Source organism: Oncorhynchus nerka, linkage group LG1 (genome assembly GCF_034236695.1).
Source record: "Oncorhynchus nerka isolate Pitt River linkage group LG1, Oner_Uvic_2.0, whole genome shotgun sequence".
NCBI lineage: Eukaryota > Metazoa > Chordata > Actinopteri > Salmoniformes > Salmonidae > Oncorhynchus > Oncorhynchus nerka.
The window spans coordinates 17,996,894-18,019,714 of NC_088396.1; the positions used below are offsets into that span (position 1 = coordinate 17,996,894).

The 22,821-nt window shown below is 43.4% G+C and overlaps 1 protein-coding gene across 1 annotated transcript; it reads right to left on the reverse strand.

The window, feature by feature from the left end:
* Positions 1-257: 257 nt before the first annotated feature.
* Positions 258-16,706, reverse strand: LOC115109192 (NGFI-A-binding protein 1-like). Its single transcript, XM_029633899.2, has 8 exons — positions 16,474-16,706; positions 11,619-12,457; positions 11,216-11,349; positions 10,577-10,628; positions 8,362-8,481; positions 7,340-7,523; positions 3,766-3,930; positions 258-3,556 (listed from the first exon to the last, which is right to left on the reverse strand). Exons 1-8 carry the CDS (start codon positions 16,496-16,498, stop codon positions 3,468-3,470), a joined length of 1,608 nt encoding a protein of 535 aa, XP_029489759.1. The 5' UTR covers positions 16,499-16,706; the 3' UTR covers positions 258-3,467.
* Between the last annotated feature and the right edge of the window lie 6,115 nt (positions 16,707-22,821).

Below are 22,821 nucleotides of genomic sequence, written 5' to 3' on the forward strand. Positions count from 1 at the left end.
CTACTCAGGTTGTTATCTCGATTCAGAGAGAGGCTCCGCAACCCTATCACAGGGGAGAGGACATTTATCTCCCATTTTACCTCAAATGAGTTCTCAGAAGTTGTTTTGGCTTGTCAAGCTAAGAACTTCTCAGAACTCTGGGCTCTCCACAAAGAACTCGTTTTTTTTGTTCCAACTTATAGTTCAGTATAAAGCACATCAATTATTTTTTTTTGTTGGAAAAAGGACACCTGCGTGAAAAGTAATCCACCATCAGATCTAAAAAAAATAAAGTTTAATGTTCGTGTATCACAAAGTAAATATATTAGTGTTTACAAAACAATTGGGTGCATGACAATAATGCATAACCTAATTACGTCTTCTTTTTTTTTACCAACAACAACAGTGATAAGAACGCCTTCTATCGACAACAAACACGGTTTCATCACACAGTTATAAATGTATAATTCTACTGTATAAATGCAAAAGCCTTTACAAGTTCAACAGAGTGTGAGAGCAAAGGTAGGTGTTGCAGAGGAACAGGAACTCACAGGGAGCTACGGTGGTTCAGATCACCTGATCTGTTTCTTTTGGAGCAGACTTGTGACTGTGGCCTTACCTTATTTAGAGATCGCTCTTTTGAATACAGATACAGTCAGGTACAGAATTAGGTAAACATTTCGGAATAAATCATACTGCCAAAATATTTCCATGACGTAGGGGGAATCTATTGAGACATTCGAATGACTTAACAATACGGTTTTCAAAATGAGGGTGAATGTAGACATCCCATAGGCCATTAAATAGCAATCCCCACTTAGGTAAATGAACAAAGATTCGCATGCTAAAAATTATTGGTGTTCTGAACAAAAATGCATCCATCTAATAGATTGTAAAAATGTATATTTTATCCTCACATTTTGGTTGTTCACTAAATATAAAAATTCACATGTTGTTTTTTTTACTCCATGGTGTTGCAATGATCAACCCCGACAGTTGTTCAGGGCTTATCCTAGTTATTGTGTAAGTGTCAGCATGCTTTGGATAGCCTCCCCTGACCAAAAGCTAACCACACCTTTGTAGGCATTGTCGTCGAATGCTGTGCTCTAAAAACATTAAACACATTTAGTGGTAAATCATACAATTTCAATTTTTAGTGAATTGTCCCTTGAAATATTGCATGAGAATAGAGAACACAATCGATCAGTGTAATTGAAAGAAGAGGTAATCATTTTAAACATCAATACAATTAGTGAGACAGCTGAACTGGTACGTGACTAAAATATAAATTTGAGAGGGAAACCTGACAAATGACATCATATGATGGTGGCTCTAAAATTGCCTGATCTAAAGTCACATTAATAGAGGGACCCCAGTACGCCAGAAATGCATGTCATTGACTACATTACTCAACCGTTGCTATACATAACATGTACAGCACATCATTCACGGGAGACAATCAGAAATGTGAAAAATACTTTGATGGAAAATCTGAAAACATTACGATGCATTTTAGAATCAAACAATAGTGCATATCTGTTTCAGGTCATCTTGAGGATGGGTGTTACCTAGGACTATAGCTAACGCTAGTCAACAAGAAATTAAACAACTGTACAGTGAACAAGATCCCCAAAACTGGGACAACTAGACATTTGCACTGGGTTCCTCAACAACAGCTAGTTGGTATTGCTCCACTAAACACACAATTGGTACTATACGAATCAAAGTGAGATGGTGTGATGGTAAACCCTGCTTTCAAATTCAGTTATTACTGGTTTATGGTTCACACCATTTTAAATTCCCTCCATTTGGTAAAATCGAGCAGGTCAACGTCTACATTTGAAAATACTTGTGCTTATTATTGATGGCTATAATACCCACCCAACGTTATCACATGAAGTTGTCGTCCCATATACAGTGCATTTGGAAAGTATTCAGGCCTTTTGACTTTTTCCACATTTTGTTACATTACAGGCTTATTCTAAAATGTATGAAATTGTTGGGTTTTTTCTGATCAATCTACACACAATACCCCATAATGACAAAGCAAAAACAGGTTTTTCAAAATCTTTGAAAATATCAAAAAAATAAAATAACTGTCACATTTACATAAGTATTCAGACCCTTTACTCAGTACTTTGTTGAAGCAGATTTACCAGTGATTACAGCCTTGAGTCTTCTTTGGTATGACGCTACAAGCTCGGCATACCTGTATTTGTGGAGTTTCTCCTATTCTTCTCTGCAGTTCCTTTCAAGCTCTGTCAAATTGGATGGGTAGCGTTGCTGCAGAGCTTTTTTTCAGGTCTCTCCAGAGATGTTTGATCGGGTTCAAGTCCGGACTCTGGCTGGGCCCCTCAAGGACATTCAGATACTTGTCCCAAAGCCACTCCTGCGTTGTCTTGCCTGTATGCATAGGGTCGTTGTCCTGTTGGAAGGTGAACCTTCGCCCCAGTCTGAGGTCCTCTGCGCTCTTGAGCAGGTTCCTTTGACCTCATGGCTCTGACATGCACTGTCAACTGTGGGACCTTATATAGACATGTGTGTGCCTTTCCAAATCATGTCCAATCAATTGAATTTACCACAGATGGACTCCAATCAAGTTGTAGAAACATCTCAAGGAGGATCGATGGGAAAAGGATGCATCCGAGCTCAATTTGGAGTCTCATAGCAAAGGGTCTGAATACGTCTGTAAATACGTTTTTTCTGTTTTGTTTTTTATATACATTGGCAAACATTTCTAAAAATCTGTTTTCGCTTTGTCATTATGGGGTACTGTGTGTAGATTGATGAGGGACATTCTTTTTTTAATTTAATCCATTTTCGAATAAGGCTGCAATGTAACAAAATGTGGAAAAAGTCAAGGGGTCTGAATATTTTCCGAATGACCTGCACACCCTACTGTTAGTGCTTTGATCAAATCGGACCACATTGTCAAATTAAATAAGACTTTTCTGAGCCAAATCCTTGTTGACTTGAAGTGAAAGGGAATACTACCAGGATATTCTGGTGTTGTCCTCGTACACTCTTAACAAACCCGAGCCAAACCTGTCCCCGTAACAACTGGGACATCCATCTTCCCAATCTGGACATAACTGATATCCTATAGTCCACCAGAAATATGTTTCCTTATTATATACAGCACATATTTAAATAACATTAACGACAAACACTTTTCAGAGTCAGAATTATGTATGTACAAAAACGACATCTACAGACCACTCGCCATCAGTCTTGATAGTAAGAAAGGAGAGAGGGGTGGGGGAATCAGCACAGTCAGTGAAAACACAAAAAACTGGGCTTCTACAAGGAAAGAAATAAAGGCTCTCTAGGTGCTTTGGCAAAAAATAAACAAAAAGTAAAATCCCTTTACTTGAGGCAACATTGGTTGTTAAGGCTCTACTGCAGCTGTGCTTTTTTAGTATTGACCGATGACGACTATGTTATGAGAGAGGGATGAGGAAGGAGGAGGAGTTGGAGGAGAAGAGGTGCTATCTGGAATCCTCTGGCTCTGATTTGATGGTCTTCTTGTCGGAAAGGTTGAGAGCCCCTTGGGAGAAGTCGGCCCCGTTCCCATTTTCTGGAATGAGAAAGAGAAAACAACAACATAGGAGGAGTTGGATTATTATCAGATGATTCAGCATGCGTGAACTATGACAGAGAATTAACCAGCTGATTCAGTATCAAATGATTCAGAATGAAGGTTAAATGTGATGGAATCTTTGAGCTGATTCCATATCAAATGATTAATTGTGAATTAACTACAATAGAGAAGCTCTAGGTGCAGACCTGTGGCCAAAGTTTTGCCCTCGACATTGCCATGGTGACTCGTCGCCGGCGTCTTTCCCTCCCCGTTGCTGTGATGCCTCTTTAGCTCATTGGCTAGCTGTTTCCCCAGGGGTAAGTCTCCATCTGACCTTTGACCCGCCACACGCAGGTTCAGTGGCCTCTCCCCTATAGGAACACACAGCTAGGTAAGGCCAAACATTTTATAAAAACAGAATGACAATACAGTACTTATCTATTTCATTCTATTCTAGCATTCAATTCAACTCATAAAAAGCCATTAAAACACTGTTATTCAAAATAATGATTCGTGTCTGTTCTGTAAAAAAAATGCCATTATCTATGTCTCTCTCTGTAATGAATAGAGGCTGTTAAATGAAAGAGCGGTGTGTGTACTGTGTATAAAATAAAAAGGTGTTAGTCACGCCACATTGCTGTCAATGCTGTCAATGAAGACCCATTAGATCAGCCAGAGGTAGAGCACAAAGGAAGATAACTCATGCTGTGTACATGTGTGTGTGTGTGTGTGTGTGTATGAGCCATCCTCGCTCCATCAGCCTCCACTGGTGTGTGTGTGTGTGTGCCCGTGTGTGCCTATGTGTGTGTTTCAGTGTGTATGTCTGTGTGTGTGTTTCAGTGTGTATGTCTGTGTGTGTGTTTCAGTGTGTATGTCTGTGTGTGTGTTTCAGTGTGTATGTCTGTGTGTGTGTTTCAGTGTGTGTGTGTGTGTGTGTGTGTGCTTGAAGTGAAAGAGAATAAGCAGTATTAACATGGCAGTGTCATGCTGTTGACTGCGTGAGGTTGTGGGTGTGAAAGGTGTCACCCTCTATCCTCTGTGTTCACCACGCACTCTTAAGAGGGCTTCAGATCAATACAATAGCAGCCTATGCTACTCAAAGCAAGCTTAAAGCAACTCATAGCATTTTTGGTTATATAAGTTTGTTTTCCCCTATCTGAGGACCATACACACAAGTGGATCCTTCCTGAAACTCCCCAAAATCTCCACAAACAGCTGACAAATGAATGGAAGAAATTAAAATTTGACTGAGAAACGAAACATAAAGGCAAAATATTTAACCAGTGCAAAAATAATTGCGTCGGATGGTGGTACGCTTAACCAATATGAACTTTTATGCATTTTCCTTTCCTAAACGTCACTGAAACTACACCTAACCTGAACCTTAACCTAACCCTCGTTCCTAAACCTAACTTCAACACTTGATTACACTGAACAAAAATATAAACGCAACATGCAACAATTTCAAAGACTTTACTGAGTTACAGTTCATATTTGGTATTGGTATTGGTATTGGTATTGGTATTGGTATTGGTATTGGTATTGGTATTGGTATTGGTATTGGTATTGGTATTGTGGCAGCCGGCAGGGAGAGGTGAGGGGAGTGGTAATTGAGGAGAGAGATCTTGCAGGTAGCTGGATCCACCCACCAAGCCTAATACGGACTTCCTGCCCCAACGAGGAAAGGCTGTGGGTCATTAAGCCAGGGAGTGCTTGGGGATAAAGGAGGAAGCAGCCTGCACAAAAGGGCAGAGGTGAGAGACAAGAGAAGTATGAAGAGGGAGAGAAATTAGAGCAAAAAAATCTGTGTGATTGCCCAGTGTGACCTGGACTGTTGGACAACCCCCACCCCTCCTGCTGTGTACCGGACCGGATTGGCCGAGGACCCGAGTGTGAGGATTACCCCTGGGAAACGGGATGGACAAAGAGAACGGCTTGTGGAATGTGAGGTGACTGGTGAATTCCCGCTTCTTTCCCCGTTGTACCAAAATCCCTAATAAACTTCCGTTTTGCATTCGCTTTGTGCTACTGGTGCATGTTTTGCTGAAAACACCACACCCTTGATATTGCTACAGGATTTGCTGAGAAAGCAGCAGCTACCCTTCCTGGGATCCACACAACATGAAACATGACAATACAGAACATTAGTAGACAGGAACAGCTCAAGGCTAGAAATACAGACATTTAAAAATGGAACACGAAGCCTACATATCAATAGATAAGCCCAAACTATCTAGGTCAAATCTACATGCATGCAGGCCATGAAAGAACAGGGACATTTTCAGTTTCCAGGAATTGTGTACAGATCTGTGCGAAATGGGACTGTGCATCATCATGCTGAAACATGAGGTGATGGCGGTGGATGAATGGCACGACAATAGGCCTCAGGATCTTGTCACGGTACCTCTGCGCATTCAAATTGCCATCAATGAAATACAATTGTGCTCGTTGAATGTAGCTTATGCCTGCCCATACTGTAACCCCACCACCACCACCGTGGGGCACTTTTCACAATGTTGACATCAGCAAACTGCTCTCTCACACAATGCCATACACACCTTCTGCCATCTGTTCAAACTGGGATTCATCCATGAAGAGCACACTTCGCCAGTGGCTATCAAAGGTGAGCATTTGCCCACTGAAGTCTGTTTCAATGCCGAACTGCAGTCCGGTCAAGACCCTGGTGAAGATGATGAGCTTCCCCGAGACGGTTTCTGACAGTTTGTGCAGAAATTCGTTGGTTGTGCAAAACCACAGTTTAATCAGCTGTCTGGGTGGCTGGTCTCAGACGACAACAGCAAAGGTCCTTGTGAAGATGCTGGAGGAAACGGGTACAAAAGTACCTATATCCACAGTAAAACGAGTCCTATATCGACATAACCTGAAAGGCCGCTCAGCTAGGAAGAAGCCACTGCTCTAAAACCACCATAAAAAAAAAAACAGACTACGGTTTGCAACTGCACATGGGGACAAAGATCGTGCTTTTTGGAGAAATGTCTTCTGGTCTGATGAAACAAATATAGAACTGTTTGGTCATAATGACCATCGCTATGTTTGGAGGAAAAAGGGGGAGGCTTGCAAGCCGAAGAACACCATCCCAACAGTGAAGCACGGGGGTGGCAGCATCATGTTGTGGGGGTGCTTTGCTGCAGGAGGGACTGATGCACTTCACAAAAAGATGGCATCATGAGGGAGGAAAATTGTGTGGATATATTGAAGCAAATGGGTCTTCCAAATGGACAATGACCCCAAGCATACTTCCAAAGTTGTGGCAAAATGGCTTAAGGACAACAAAAATCAAGGTATTGGAGTGGCCATCACAAAGCCCTGACCTCAATCCTATAGAAATTATGTGGGCAGAACTGAAAAAGCATGTGCGAGCAAGGAGGCCTACAAACCTGACTCAGTTACACCAGCTCTGTCAGGAGAAATGGGCCAAATTTCACCTAACTTATTGTGGGAAGCTTGTGGAAGGCTACCCGAAACGTTTGACCCAAGTTAAACAATTTAAAGGCAATGCTACCAAATACTAATTGAGTGTATGTAACCTTCTGACACACTGGGAATGTGATGAAAGAAATAAAAGCTGAAATAAATCATTATCTCTACTATTATTCTGATTTTTCACATTCTTAAAATAAAGTGGTGATCCTAACTGACCTAAGACAGGTCATTTTTACTAGGTTTAAATGTCAGGAATTGTGAAAAACTGAGTTTAAATATATCTGGCTAAGGTGCGTGTAAACTTCAGACTTCAACTGTAAATGTCTAATGTCTGACCTGGTTGTAGACTGGTGTTATCAGGGGAGCCTCCGTTGGTATGGTGGCGGTGCTCTGGGTCTGTGCTGTGTCTAAATTTGAAGCCCCCCATAGGAACCCTCCACTCCAGGGTCTGAAGTCTGTCCTGGGCCTTGGCCTCGTGGAGGATCTCCATCTGCCTGGCCAGCAGATGCTCCAGCTGCAGCTACAACACACACAGATGCATATAATCAGTTGAAGATACATGTCTATTGTTACACACACATTAGAAAACACATAACACACAAACAACTGAGCCTGGAGATCTATCAAAGACCATCTAAAAGGACAGCGCAATCTTAAGTTCCTTCTCTAGTCTAGATACTTGTTGTTTACATGTATCTTTTGGGGTGGTAGGTAGCCTAGTGGTTAGAGCGTTGGGACAGTAACCATAAAGGGTGCTGGATTGAATCCCTGAGCTGATAAGGTACAAATCTGTCGTTCTGCCCCTGAACAAGGCAGTTGACCCACTGTTCCCCGGTAGGCCGTCATTGTAAATAAAAATGTGTTCTTAACTGACTTGCCTAGTTAAATAAAAAATATGTCAGCCATTTCCAGCATCTACACTGTCTTGTCTGTTTCTCCAAAACAACAGAAAATAAGCCTGCAATTTGATGAGGGATAATTGGGTGAGTATTGGTGATGATGTCATAACAGACAAAGAGGGAATGGACGGGCTACTGCTTTACTTATTCTGTTTTTTTCCCTCAATTATAAATGAGAAACGAGGATACAAACTGTATTATCAAACAAAACGGCTTGTCAATAACTCTGCTGGTGATATGCAGTGGTGAATCTTCACTTTCTCACATTTCTTCTAATTGGTATGACCCAGCCTATGCACCACCCGCAGATTGGACGTCAACTAGCCAGTCAGTCAGTCAGTCAGACAGCAAGCCATACAGTCAGTCAGGCAGCCAAGCAGTTTGCTAGCCAGCCAGTCTTTATGTCTGTTTGTCCGTCAGTCTGTCCAGCCATCCCTCAGAGAGTGGTAGTGTAGTCACCTGGATGTTGCGTCCTGTGGTCTCCTCTCCTTTAGACTTGGCTGTGGCCAGCTGCTCCCTCAGGGTCTCTTGTCTCATGTGGATGGCCTGCAGGGCCTCCTGAAGGTCAAAGAAGCCCTCCTGACGAGAGAGAGAGAGAGAGAGAGAGAGAGAGGAATGCCACTATCAGACCATGGTCCCATTCAGATTTTCTCTCATTTTATGCTCTACTCTACTCATGATGCCGTCTAGCTGAAATAATGTCACCCAGTCTCACCAGGGGATGCTTGTCACACTTATCTCCTGTGAAAAATAACTGTTATATTTTCAGCATGTCTACCCTTAGATCTGTTTATCGGATTCTGAAGTTGAAATTGAGGTCTGAATAAGGAGACAGTGGGTTGCCAGGTTGGGTTGGGTTGAGGGGGCTGTCCCTCATCTCTGTACAAGGTTTGTGGAGGATGTAGGGGGAAGGTTAACGCATGTCTACAAGTGACATAAATCTGAGCTCACCCTACCGCCACACCTTATGATTTATCACACCTTCACAGCACCCACAGAAGGTGTGGAGTCAGAGTGTGTGTATGTGAAAGAGAGGGAGAGACAGAGAGAAAAAGAGCATATGAGTATCGTGTGTGCGGACAACCCAACTGCGCAAGTGCATGGGGGTGGGTGGTTCTGAGCGCGCCCATGCGGTGATGTCATGTAAACCTCAGGACTATGGGTAGGCGTGACTGAGCTCATTTGGGCTTTTGTGTTGTCCATGTGGGCGTGTGGCTGGCTCTTAATGGGAGGGTGGCAGTGTGTGTGTGTGTGTGTGTGTGTGTGTGTGTGTGTGTGTGTGTGTGTGTGTGTGTGTGTGTTTGAGACGGGGGTAGGGCAGAAGAGTGGGTGGGGATTAATTTGCTAACTCTCCATGGTTAACTCCAGTTAAGTCCTTTGTGGAGATAAATATGTAAAACTTCATCTCAAGGACACATAGTAACATGTTGTTAAAAGAAAACAACCAGGTTGTGAGAATAATTCGCATTTAGTAAGAGAAAAGTGCCACAAAAATATTTGAAAAACTGAAAAGGTGTGTCATGTATGTACAGATCTTAATTTGAGGCCATTTTCTACAGCAGGAAAATAATTCTGCAACAACAGGAAATGTTGAATTATAATGTGGATTATAATTTATTTATTAGGGCATTTTAATGTGTAAATTACAAACTTTAGAAGCCTTTTTAACCTTGTATACACTATAGGTTTACATTGCCTGCTGTGCAGGAACATTTGCAGCAACAAAAGAGTGATCAAATTAAGATCCTACATCTGTTGCAAATATCTTCAGTAGTCTCCAATAAATTCCAGGAAATATATTTTCGATGAAAACAATCCACTTCAACACATTCATTCATTCAAACAAATAACTGTATTTGTTCTACCAAGGTCTGCTATGTGGCTGCCCCGGAGGACTGAGAAACAGGGGGAAGGTGATGGGGGGGCGTGGGCCTGCTAGCTAGTCTCACCCTGGCCCACCCCTGGTCTGTGGAGGCGTAGGGGAAGCTCACTCACATCAGAGATTTGGACCGTCATCAAACATACCACTGGAGGGAGATGAATGGACAGCTGCCATAAGCTCAGCTCACAACAGTTCCCTACACAAAGACGCTCTTTACTGAACAACTCAAAAACAACTCAGAGGAGTTTCTGGGGGAACTCTTTACTCAACACACGATGAGGAACGGAACTAGAGAAGCATTGACACACTGACAGACAAAGCCCTTTACTTCGCGGTATGCAACGCACTTCAAAAGACAAGGAGTGGATGCAGCGAGGTGTGTCAGTCAATCTCTCACTGTGGGTCCTCAGGGCGTTACGTAAGGCGTGGAGGAGGAGGTGACCCGATTCAACAGAGGAAGTTTTTATTCCGGTGAACTTTGATCTTTCCCCTGCATTATGACACCCAGTAGTCTTGAGGGACACGCCCCCTGTCCGCCGAGCCCCATATACACGGCCAAGCTGGCTGACAGGCAGCTATGCAAACAAAAGGCACTGGACACACCCATCCAGAACCATGCACTATCGGTCTGTGGGAATCCGGGATTGTTAAGGGATTTACCCTTTCTAATCTAACAGCACACAGGTGTTAGGAAACTGGGGATATAGGAGTGAGCTTTAACTTATATAAGGTCAAACTCTGTGGAAAGCTCTGTGGTCGTTGGATCATGCAGTGAGAAAGAGATGGGCTCACCTCTGTTTTAATCCTCTTGGGAGAAATCTCATCTCTATCACCACATCGGGACCTACAGGAGAGAAATAGATCGAGAGAGAGAAAGAGAGACAGAGAGAGAGAACAAGACAGAGGGAGAGAGAGAGAAAGAGAGAGAGAGAGAGAGAAAGAGAGAGAATTCAGAAGATGAACATTTCAAAGAGCATAACCCTTCTAACAGTGTACAGGATAACCGTTTCTTGATCTGTAATGCCTCAAGAAAATAATTTTAAATATGTAAACTCCTGTAAAACATTGTAAAATGTTTATTCATTTCCCTTTAACCTCTGGTGCAACACCAATGAATGATCATTCCAAAAGAATGATTTATGAATCAACATGCAACATCATCATTACAAGAACAAGTGAGAGACACATGTGGCACTGGGTGGAATTTTCCATCTTTGCGGTTGCCAGTCAGGAAGCACCTGCATGTCAGATTAAACCTGTCATCTAGAAGCAGTGAGAGGGAAGTGGCAAGCACATACACACACATTTTTTACTTCAACTTTGTTCATCAACCATTCATGAGAAGCATTTCACCCAGTCACATTAAAGTATTACCATTCATCCTCAAGATGTGTGTGTGTGTGTGTGTGTGTGTGTGGTAGCTGTTCTCACTTGCTGGTCCTGTAGGTGTATTTGTAGGTGACCTCCCGGGAGACCTGTCTAGCCAGACCAAACAGCTCATCTCTCCTGGTCAGCAGGGACACCTCCTTCATACACAACTGAGCTGCTGCCTCGTTCACTGTCAGCTAGACACAGAGAGAGACAGAGAGACAGAGAGAGAGAGAGAGAGAGAGAGAGAGAGAGAGAGAGAGAGATAAGAGGTATGGGAGGAAGAGAGGGGGAGGAGAAGAGGGGAAGAGGGAGAGAAGAAGAGAGTGGCGGTATAAGGATACTGTTCTAAGCAGTTATAAAGCAGGTTCTCTGAAACCACGTGGTCAAACATATCTAAACATATGAAAATGTTGTACTCCTTGCACAGCGATAGCCAGAAACACACACCCTCTTCCCCCTCTACCTCGTGCAGCGTAAGTTGCTTGCCATCCTTCCTCTTGGAGTCGAAGCGTCCGTAGATGGCACTGTACTTGCGTATCTCCTCCGCCCTCCTCGAGTCATCCTCATCCATGTCCAGGATGTGGCAGATCATCTTGGCCAGCTTCTTGTTGCCCCGCAGCCCCTCCTTCACGTCGGCCGGATCGCTCCGGGGCAGCGCCTGGGCCAGCCGCTCCACACACTCCACCACCGACCGCAATGCCGCGGCATCTAGTACCTCCTCACCGCGGGGGGACGAGGGGGAAGCCAGACCCAGGGTCAACTCCGCTGGGGACAGGCTGCGCTCGCTCTCCGCTCCCCCTCCCCCGCCGTGGGAGGACAAGGAGGCCCAGAAGCGGGGCTCACTGACCCTCTGCAGTGGAGACCCTGAGGCCGAACCCCCTCCCCCCTCGCCCCCCACCACTGACGCCGACGCTTCGCCTCTCCTGGGCTCCCCCACACACGCTGACGCCTGAAGTTTGGGCACTTTGACGTGGGTGCTAGCGTTAGCATTACCGTTAGCTTCTAGCTTGTAGACAGGGATGCTGCAGACAGGGAGAGAGGCCAGGGGCTGGTTGAACAGGGCCGGGTTGGTGACCCAGTCTCGCAGGGCCTTCTGGAGCCTCCTCACATGCAGGGGCTTGCTGGCCATGCCCACCAGGGCCATGATCTCCAGGAACTCCTCCTCGGCCGCCTCACACAGCTGCTGCACGTCGTCGCCGCCCTGCTGGATGAAGGCCTCGTAGTAGGACAGCAGGTTGGCCCTCTGGAGGATCCTGTAGAGCTGGAGCTCCCCCAGGGTCCTGGGCAACGCCGCCGCCATCCCTGACCGAAACACACAGGCAAATCAACCTCCAGAGAAACAAAGCACAGCTCAGATCTGAAACCTTGAAAACAAATAAATCATCAATAGTCTATGAACATACAAACACAGCAAAAATATTTAAAAAACACATACTACTACAGCCTAACCAATAAGTACTGTAGATTAGCCTTTCCGGGTGTGAGGTATAAAGTAGTGGCGCTAGATTAGCAGAATAAAGAATGTGAAGCTGTGATAATGGTGCACTATTAGTCAGACGGGCAGATCTGAACACAGCTTAAGGAGAGCCCAGCCTGCCACACTCCTGGAGACGAGGGAGAGTCACATACCAGACGCCACCTCTGCAGCACACGTAGGTGGTCTCTCTCTCTCTCTCTCTCAGCATGGAGTCAACCACTGTGCGTGCGTGTGTGCATTCTTCCCCCACTCCCTGTCCCCAGTACATTTTATAGCTACCTAACACAGCCAGTGAGGGGAGTGAAATAGAGCAAGGGTGACAGTGGGATACAGGGCAGGTTGCTGGCTAGCACAGAGGCCCATTTAGATTTGACTCACCCTCCACTTAAGCTATGCCCTCCACGCACGCACACACACACACTTCTGCCTATCCCGATGTGCAGTTCTAATTAGCTCTATCCCTTGGACCAGCCATATAATGTTTGTTTGGCTGCTATATTATTGCTAGTTATACCCAGTAGCCAGTGTTTTCCCCCTCATCAACGGATCATTACTGTGACACTGTGCCTCCTCTCACACTCTGTGGCTGAGTCCCAGTACTGAATGGAGTCTGTTGACAACTCGATTAAAAAAGTGGACACCCACTGGGCACAGACGCCAGTTCAACATCTAGTATTGCTTTACATTTGGTTGAGTTGTCAACTAATGTGAAATCAACAGAAGAATTCCCCATGCCATTGGATTTAGTTGAACATTTGGGTGACAAAAATATACAATTCCCTTAAACTGATTACTTTTTGCAGTTTTCCACGTTGATTCAACATCATCACAACAAATTTCTTGGGTGAAATGATGTGGAAACAACACTGATTCAGCCCGTTTTGCCCAGTCGGCAGGGTGTGAAGGCTAGAGGATGAGTGCAGCTCGCACAAGCCTAATGTCAGCATAACACCTGGCTGCAGACCCCCCCATCACCAGTCTGTTTTTAAAACACATCTACTCTCTTCCCCACTCTGTAACTCTTCTTCTCCCTGTCCGCGAGTCAGCCTTATCCAGACAAACACGTGCCCGAAAGGGGCTTCCTTTTTCTTTAACCCCTGATGGAGCGTGCCTCACACCTACCCACACCACACACACCTTTACCGAGCACACTACCGATCAAAGACACACAGGATGGACGCTGCCGTTTACAATAACAGACAGGTTTTTTTCTGTCCTTCCTTAGAAGCTGAATTTGAAACAGAACACTGAGACCGGCACAGGTAAACAGTCCCTTGTTTCATGTGGACTAGGTGTTTGTGGACAGTGATAAATGGCTTCGGTGTTCACCCTCTCTGGCCCTGCAATAAAGACGAAAGATCAGACCTAACCAATATGCGATGCAATTTACATTTCCAGTTGCGTGGTGGATAGGACACCTTGCTGTACTGCTATGTGTTCTACTCGACACCTACAGTAGAACTGGTGCCTTCGCACATGATACATAGACGATATGAAATCAATTCATTTGTCTGCTTCTGTCTGTTTTGGTTATCAACTTTTCAAGCTCCATTGTGATATTGTTGATTGAGTCACATGTCCGCCTTAATATCAGAGGTCGAAGCAGTTGGTCCTCTCCCAAAACCCCTTTAAGCATCCCGTGTTTTGGCTATTCTCAGAAACAGCACATGGCATCGACTACCTCTAACTTTCTCAAACGAACCACCGTGTTCTGTAAAGAATCATCTGAAGGAGAGAAAAGGTCAATTTGTCAGTGCTGCAGAGACCGTGAGGTCGTGCTGTACTCAAGCAGAATATTTAACACAGAAGCTGGACTTTATAGGGGTGGTTGCTGTTTAGGCTATACAACCTCATCAGAGCCCTCACCAAACGTGTGATAACATTGGAGGGCTTCTGGCCATTGCCTCTTCACAGCAGTTTCTGGGAAAGTACTCTCAAATGACATATTAACCTGTTAAACTCTTGAGTGGTTGTTTGAGGGCCCTGTAGTATGCCTGATGGTCATTGTAAAGCACTGAATTTCCTTCCCCATCCACATTACCTTCTATGCGTCCTCCACAACCTCCATGATCTATCTCACTCGTTTACAATAGGAAAAGTGAATGGGAACAGAAGTTTGAAGTTTCTTCACCTGTCTTGTCTTATTTATTTTTAATTGCTCGGGTCATTTTAAGATGTCCGGCTTCAAAATCAGTTCAGCCGTTTTTGGCACAGTGACTCACTACCCAAACCAGACACAACTGGTTTCGAGAGGACAAGAGACGTCATGTGATCTCCTACTGCTATCTAGTGGACGAACTGGGAATCAGACAGAGGATATATTTACATCAATGGATACAGTAGGTAGAAATGTCAGCTTTCTCCTCGTATGTATATGACCATCATTCCTGAAAGAGGAAAAATGAAGCCATGGCACGTTGCACAAGCCCGGCGCTTTTAAAATGGCCTGGTTCCTGTGGGAATTTGCGCACGTTTAGAGCACTATCATTTAGTAAAAGATTTGATAAATGCTTTTTCTTAATGAAAAGAAATATACGTTTGGAACCGTAATTGGTGACTTATTTTTTATTGCAAAAAACATAGACTTTCAAATCTCTTAGATCCACCTCTTCAGCGCCTCCTGAGTCCTGCAATATTAGTCATGGAATTAAAATACACTGAATAAAGCCTATCTACAAATATACAATCACTTTAAAAACGTACCCTATAGCATCTACTTAATCTGGTTCAGTGATTTTCCGAGAAACATTTATTACTGGATGTTCTAGCTGGTGTTTGGGTACGCTTACTTCTGACTTGAAAACCTTTAAAATATCCAATTAACTAACACTAGTATGAATCACGGTCTTTAAAAAAAGGGGGGTAGTTGTAGACTATGCAAAAAGTAAAACTGAAAATCAGAGGAAACCCCTTTGCCAGAACACTACAAAGATGACAGTGGTGGAATAATCCCTTAGTTTCTCCCAGGAAATGTGTTCCTCCTATCTGGGCTCCCTGTTAGGTGAGTTTTATGCCAAGATGTCCTGACCTTTATGGCACAGGGGAGGTAGGCTTCTGCACTGGCCCTGTAACTGCAGTCATTGGTTCAAATCCTGCTCTCGCTGTTTGAATTTATCATAATTTCATCTCAAATGAATGTAAATCTGATGACTATCATCCCTGATATCATGAGAAAGCATGCTTTACAATTGACTTCCCAGGATAGCATATCTCACTTCCTTATTGGAAAGCATTGAATCAAGCAGGCCTATGCACCAAAGAAGTTCTCAGTCACGTACTCAATGCCAACTAGGCTTAAAATCCACAAGGAAAGCATACGTTATTTAAGTCATTGTGGGAAAACGACAGAAGCGAGGGAGGGAGCAAGCAGATGCTTTCATTACACAGCTGCGGATAGACTCCCACCGCCGCCGTCCCCGCGCCCGGGAATAAACGGGTTTGCGTCTCCCACTCCGAGAGTAAAAACATAAATAAACATCCTGTTTCTACTGTCTGTCAGTGTAGCTCAGCGCACAGTGCAAAACTCCACGTTCCCCATATAAAAGTCATACAAAACGTCGTAATGTTGTGCCAACAGAATGAATGAGGCTTAGTTACAGTAGGATGTGCACTCTCTTCATCAATAATATTCATCAATAGGCTAGTATAAACGAGTGTCCTAGCCTATCTCGCTTCTTTATATTATCCGTAATGCTGTCCCATGTCCACACAATTATTTAGGCCATTAAAAGTCCAATCTAAAGTTGTCTGTCTTTAGCATATTGTCTAGTCAATCTATGGATGCATCTCAAATTTGCTCCCAGCTAGAAATTGAAAGAAAGCTGCCACCGCGGGTGCGTACCTGCAGAACTCTTCGCACCGCTCATCCAACCTTTCGTTCCTTTCTTGCTCTTCAATTCTCCCCTCACGGCGAGAAGCAAAACGAGTGTGGGCAATAGAAGTTTAGTATAAAGGACCTGCTAAGTGTTGGTTTATCCCTACTCCCCTACTGTTCCGAGTTGGTTGCTCCTCTCTTGCTACATTTCTCTCTCACTCCCACGCGGCTGCGTGACGCAGATCCTGGCGTGGGTGGCTGCGGGGCGTGGGAGGCTGCTGCATGGAATACCAAGCATCATGTCACACCAGGCAGCGACCGCGGTAAGCAGGGAAGGGAGGGAGATGCTGGCGCGTCACCACACACAGGCTTCAGATGCTTTTTAAAAAGCCAGTTGTACTGAAAATAGGCCCAGAGGCGTCATGCTCATCATAGTGAGTACAGGGGCACATGCCGTAAAAAGTAAATAATAAAGTACATTGTTACATTTCTCTGTACACTGCAAAATATTTCCAGTAATTGTTTTTACAGTAAATTACTGGCACCACAGTAGCCAGTAAGTTGCTATACATTTACAGTAAAATATTGGCTGCACAGAAGCCAGTAAATTACTGTAGATTTACAGGACCTTTACTGAAACACAAATGTGCAGCATTACACTGTAACACCTGACTAGAGAAACATGCTGTATTTCTAGAATGTACCGTGCATTATTGGACGCACAGTGGTTAGTAAACTGTTGCAGATGTCTTGTGGACAACCTTCACTCTATTATTAAGTATTTTTGCTATTCAAGTGTTTTCCATTGCCACCTTTCTCAGTCCCACAGTATTTTTTATTTATTTAACTAGACAAGTCAGTTAAGAACAAATTCTTATTTACAATGACAGCCTAGGAACAGTGGGTTAACAGCCTTGTTCAGGGGCAGAACGGCAGACTGTTACCTTGTCAGCTCGGGGATTCAATCTAGCAACCTTTTCGGTTTCTGGCCCCATGCTCTAACCACTAGGCTACCTGCCACCCCTAGAATAGTAACAACAACCTTCAGAGAACAAATTGTGTTAGGCTACGTATACAGTAGTGACATCAAGATGCTGATAAAACAATACAGGGGACACTTACACTAAAACTCCAAACCATTCTAATAAAATGACAATGTCCAGTGACACAGAACAAGAGAGAGAGATCTAAGAGAGATGGAAGGAGAGAGGGAGAGAGGAGAGGAAGGGAGAAAGAGAGCCAGGAGAGAGGAGATGTTTTAGTTAATGATACATTGTTCAAGGTATTTGGTATTTTGATGTATCTTTAACCATCTCTGGCTAGTGCCAATTACGTTACTGTAAATAAATCGATCTCAGAGTGTTTTTGTAGAGCGCTCCAACTCTTTTTACCTCATGATTTTTGTCATTGTTGTTGAGCACCCCTCCTCTCCTTTGTTTGTTGAAGCACCAACAACCACCTGAACTCTTACGTTACTATAATATTCACAGTAACTTGTCACCAGCTTCCTGTAAGTTAGTGCAACATCAGAGCAACAATACAGTACAATTAGCCTACTATACTGAAATAAAGTAAATGCTACTGTAATCATAATGTTTGTATTTTACTGTAATTACATATAATTTGTACAAGCAGGTTGGCTGCTTGGTATATGTAGAGTGCAGCATTGTTATGAATATTCTGTGTTTTATATCACTTACACTGCTAGAGGCCTAAACCATAGCTTGCAATCTGGCCATAGCGGATGACACTCAACCAGTAAAGATGTAAGAATTACTCCCAATCTGATCTGTACCTTCACACATTCAATTGTTAAGGCACTACTACCACATATCAGTTCCATTGGTACAGCATTCTCTCTAACGGGTACAACAAACTATAGCCTCTTTCAAGGCACGCCTCAAAATATGTTAATGAGCCAGAGATTATTTCCCCGCCAACAACATTTTCCCACAACGCACCATAATTCACAGTACACTGCTCTAAATATACGGCACAACAGGTAATTCATTTCTTTACTGTAAAATTGACTGTAAAATCATAGTAGCTAACTGTAAATGATTTGCTGTATATTTCCAGCAATTTATTACAGTGTAGTCCTACTAGCATACTACTAGCCACCTAGCAATTTTCTGAAGTTGTCTTTAGCTAGCGCAGATAGGTTCCCAACATCCTAGCTACCAAGAAGCTATTTCAGGCTGTCTATCAAGTTGGAGTAGCTGGCAAGGTTGGTAGACTTAAGAAAAGCAAGCAATAACTAAATGGACTGAATAAGACTCACATTCCTTTATACATTTTACCCAGATTTTAGCAGAGTTGCAGAGAAGCATATTTAGTTGCTAAAAAAAAGAAACCAGTCAGGACACAGTCACCTCAAGAGGTATGCTTAGACATGCAGACTTTTTTTTTTTACATAGAATCAAGCATAATAATTATGTCTCTAAATTGCAGGAAAAAGCTGTTTCACATGCAAAATCCCCCAACTTCCAGATACGGGCCCTAGCCCCCAGTGGTGTAAAGTACTTAAGTAAAAAGTGCTATTTTTTGGGGGGGGGGGGGTATCTGTACTTTACTTTACAATTTATATTTTTACTATTTTACTTCTACTTCACTACATTCCTTGTGAAAATATTGTACTTCTTACTCCATACATATCCCCTGACACCCAAAAGTACTCGTTACATTTTGAATGCTTAGCAGGACAGGAAAATGGTCCAATTCATATACTTATCAACAGAACATCCCTGGTCATCCCTACTGCTTCTGATCTGGCAGACTCACTAAACACACATGCTTCATTGTAATTTACGTCTGAATGTTGGAGTGTGCCTCTAAATTTAAAAAACAAGAAAATGTTGCCTTCTGGTTTGCTTAATATAAGGAATTTGAAATGATTTCTACTTTTACTTTTACTTTTCATACTTAAGTATATTTTAGTAATTACATTTACTTTTGATACTTAAGTATATTTGAAAGAAAATACTTTTAGACTTTTACTAGAGTAGAATTTTACTGGGTGACTTTTACTTTTAATTGAGTCATTATCTATTATGGGATATTTACTTTTACTCAAGTATGACAATTGGTTACTTTCCCCACCACTGCTATCCCCCCTTGGAACCACCCCGCAGCCATCCTCACAAATTTTGTGGCCCCTCAGATTTTTGGGGTGCATGACGTTCCTGAATAAGCTTACACCCCACTGGCAATTAGCTTTGCCAGCAAAATAGAGACACGGCTTCCCTAAGCATTATGTAGGCTATTCTGTACTGTATATTGTCTTGTGGACAACCTTCACTCTATTATTAAGTATTTTTGCAGGCTAATTTAAAAAAAATCCATTGCCACGCTTTCACTCATTTTTCTCAATCCCACTGTAATAGAATAGTAACAAAAACAAAACAACAACATTCAGATAATAAATTGTGTTTGGCTACGTATACAGTAGTGCCATCAAGATGCTGACAAAAAATACAGAGGACACTTACACTAAAACTCCAAACCATTCTGATAAATCGACAATGTCCAGTGACAGAGTTCTTTTCACAGGACGAGAGAGAGATCTAAGAGAGATGGAAGGAGAGAGAAATGAGGGAGGGGGAGGGAGGGGAGGGGGGGACTGGTGCCGATAGGTGAACAGGAGGGAGACTGAGGGGGAGATGGATAAAAAGAGAGAGAGACAGAGAGATAGGAGAGAGAGATAAAGGTAGAGAGGTGGAGGGAGAGAAAGTGCAGGGGAGAGGGACTAGTACTGGGAGACTGAGAGGAGGAAGAGAGATGAATTACAGGAGGGAGATGGAGAAACAGTGACAGAGCGAGAGGTCCCACATGCAGCAGGGACTACAGACTACTCTTTGAGGATATTTACACTCCCACGCTGAGTGATTCAGTTGGCAGGCAGGCAGGCAGCCTCTCCAACCACACATACACAGGTCCTGGATCAGCCTCCATCACACATACACACACATTTTACTAGCAGACACCAGGGATGGGCTCCACCTCGCCCTCTCTCTTTTCCCTTCATATCTTTTCTCCTCCTTCTCTTCCTCTCATTCCCTCTCTCTCCCTTCAGTTCTCTTCTTCTCTGTTCCTCTCTCTCTCCCTCCCTCCCTCCTCCCTCCCTCCCTCCCTCCCTCCCTCCCTCCCTCTCTATCCCCCCTCCTATTTACCTCATGAAACGTTTCCCATGGACAGGAGGCGTTATTTCCGACAAGCACTGATAGTCAGACAGACTCAGTGTTGATTGATGATCAAATGGATCCTGTCAGAGGAAACAACATCCATAACCTGTTGCATCACAGTCCACCGATATCAGAATCATTGGGTTGTGTGACATTAGAATATGAGTCTTATTATACAAATACATTCACAAAAAATCAGGTTGAAGTAGCCTTGGTTCTATCCGACTTTAGCAGCCAGAGATGAAACATAAACAGGGTTCTCAATCTTCAGTTTTAGTTTGGAGGGGAAAGAGAGACACAGAGAGAGTGATAGCGGGAAGTACATTTAAAACTCTTAATCTTCCTCAGTATCAGAAGCTATTTTTAGGAAGTAGGCCAGCTCCAGCTAACAGCCTAGGGAAGACATGACGGAACTCTTTGTTTCTCTCATCCCTGAAAAAAACTAAAACATGCAGAGCAGAGCTTTGAAACAAAAAAACGCGCACACACACTGCCAAACGTGTGGCTCTCCTTTCAACAATAGGAAAAACTGGCCAACGGTGAAACAAAATATTGTAACATGGTTTTTTTCTGGAAGACTTGCACCCCGACAGATCGGAGCCATAAGTAGCCATTGGGCACTGGCAAGGCGTCCCTATTTGATCGAGACAGGGAGAGAGAGAGAGAGAGAGAGAGAGAGAGAGAGAGAAAGATCACAGTCAAGTATTCCAGATCACAAAGAGTAGGGACTCACTTTAGAAACCTCATCCTTCCCCATCCAGGTTATTTCTTATTAAATGGTTTATTCATATTTCTGATTCATTTTTAATCCTCCAGTCTTCTCTCTTCATGTAACTCTAAAAATCCTGCTCCTTGTTAGATATGAGTTAAAGCAACAGTGGAGCTCATTATGCCACAGTAACAAAATAAAATTAAATGTCATATAATCCACTGGTTGTGGGTGACTCTCTCTCTCTCTATATATATATATATATATATATATATATCTATATATATAAAGTGTAACCAATGCATTTACCTACAGCGTGACATTTAGTACATTTCCATTCTCTGCCACTAGTATGGCAGCCATGATTTGAACCAACAACCCTCTAATCTAGACCAGGGATGGCCAAGATTCCTCCTGAGCAGGAGCTATGGGTCTGCAGGCTGGAGTCCTGCTTTAACAAAATCCTGATTCTACTAATCATCTAACCTGGGCCATGATTATCTGAATGTGTTCGAGCAGGGCTGACGCAAAAACCTGCAAATTCAGTGTGAATGCTGTCTGCGACGCCACATTGGTTCTGATTCTGATCCTCCTCCACCACAGAGTGTAGACCATAATCCACTTTCACATGCGTGCACATGTCTTTTGTATCGTTACAACCGGCGAACAGGGACTCGCATATTTATGCTTTTAATCTCATTTTCATCCCATTTTCTGCCAATTGGATGAGGGTGTCATCATCTAAGGTTCTCTGTTTTTATGTCCCTTTTCCTCTTGTATCTACACACCGAGCTGTCTTTATTTCTTTTCTATTATTTCTTTTCTAGTTTAGACAGGGATCGTCATTAGTCAAACTCAGTTTTGTTTCAAGACTAATGCCTAGACGTTTAGCTCAATGGGCTAACACGGCCTTTACGTCACAAGAATGACCAGGGTTCTATAGTCCTGGTCTAGCCTGTAATACAGGTTCAGAGGGATGAACTAATGTGGTTGCGTACTTGTTGGAGGTATTCCATTAGAGAGTCTCGCCGTAAGGTTTAGGTGAAGCTGGGTCTTGATAAGGGCCTGGCAGTGTTTTGTTGAGGGGAATCACATGAGAATGAAAGCCACTTCGGTAAATGCATCCGCAGCTCATTCAGATGAAACGTAATCAGATGAACAGCAGAGGAGGCCCAGATGAAAGCAGCTAACAGACGCTCAACACAGAGGCCAATTTCCTCCTTCACTGGAACAATAGACAACCAGGTATAAGAGGAGAGTGGATGAAGCTCGGTGGTGCGTTAGTTGAGGGGGAGACCATTTGAAATGCAAATTCCCTGTAGTGTAGTGATGTGGGAGTCTTTTAACCTGTAGTAGAATGCAGTGTTGTAAAGCAACGAGACGAAGGGTCATTAAGGTAACGTGACAGACAGAAGAACCAAGCCATGTTCTTCATTTGTCTGTGTCTATTTCTTCCTGTGTCACTATGATATAAATGACAAGTCT

Bases quoted from the DNA above. Each gene is read 5' to 3' on its own strand.
- LOC115109192 (XM_029633899.2), bottom strand. From the start codon at position 16,498: ATGAGCGGTGCGAAGAGTTCTGCAG. The intron at 10,629-11,215 runs GTGAGAACAGCT...TCTCTCCTGTAG, and splicing joins TACACCTACAGGACCAGCAA to GTCCCGATGTGGTGATAGAG. The intron at 3,557-3,765 runs GTCTGCACCTAG...TTCTCATTCCAG, and splicing joins GGGCAAAACTTTGGCCACAG to AAAATGGGAACGGGGCCGAC.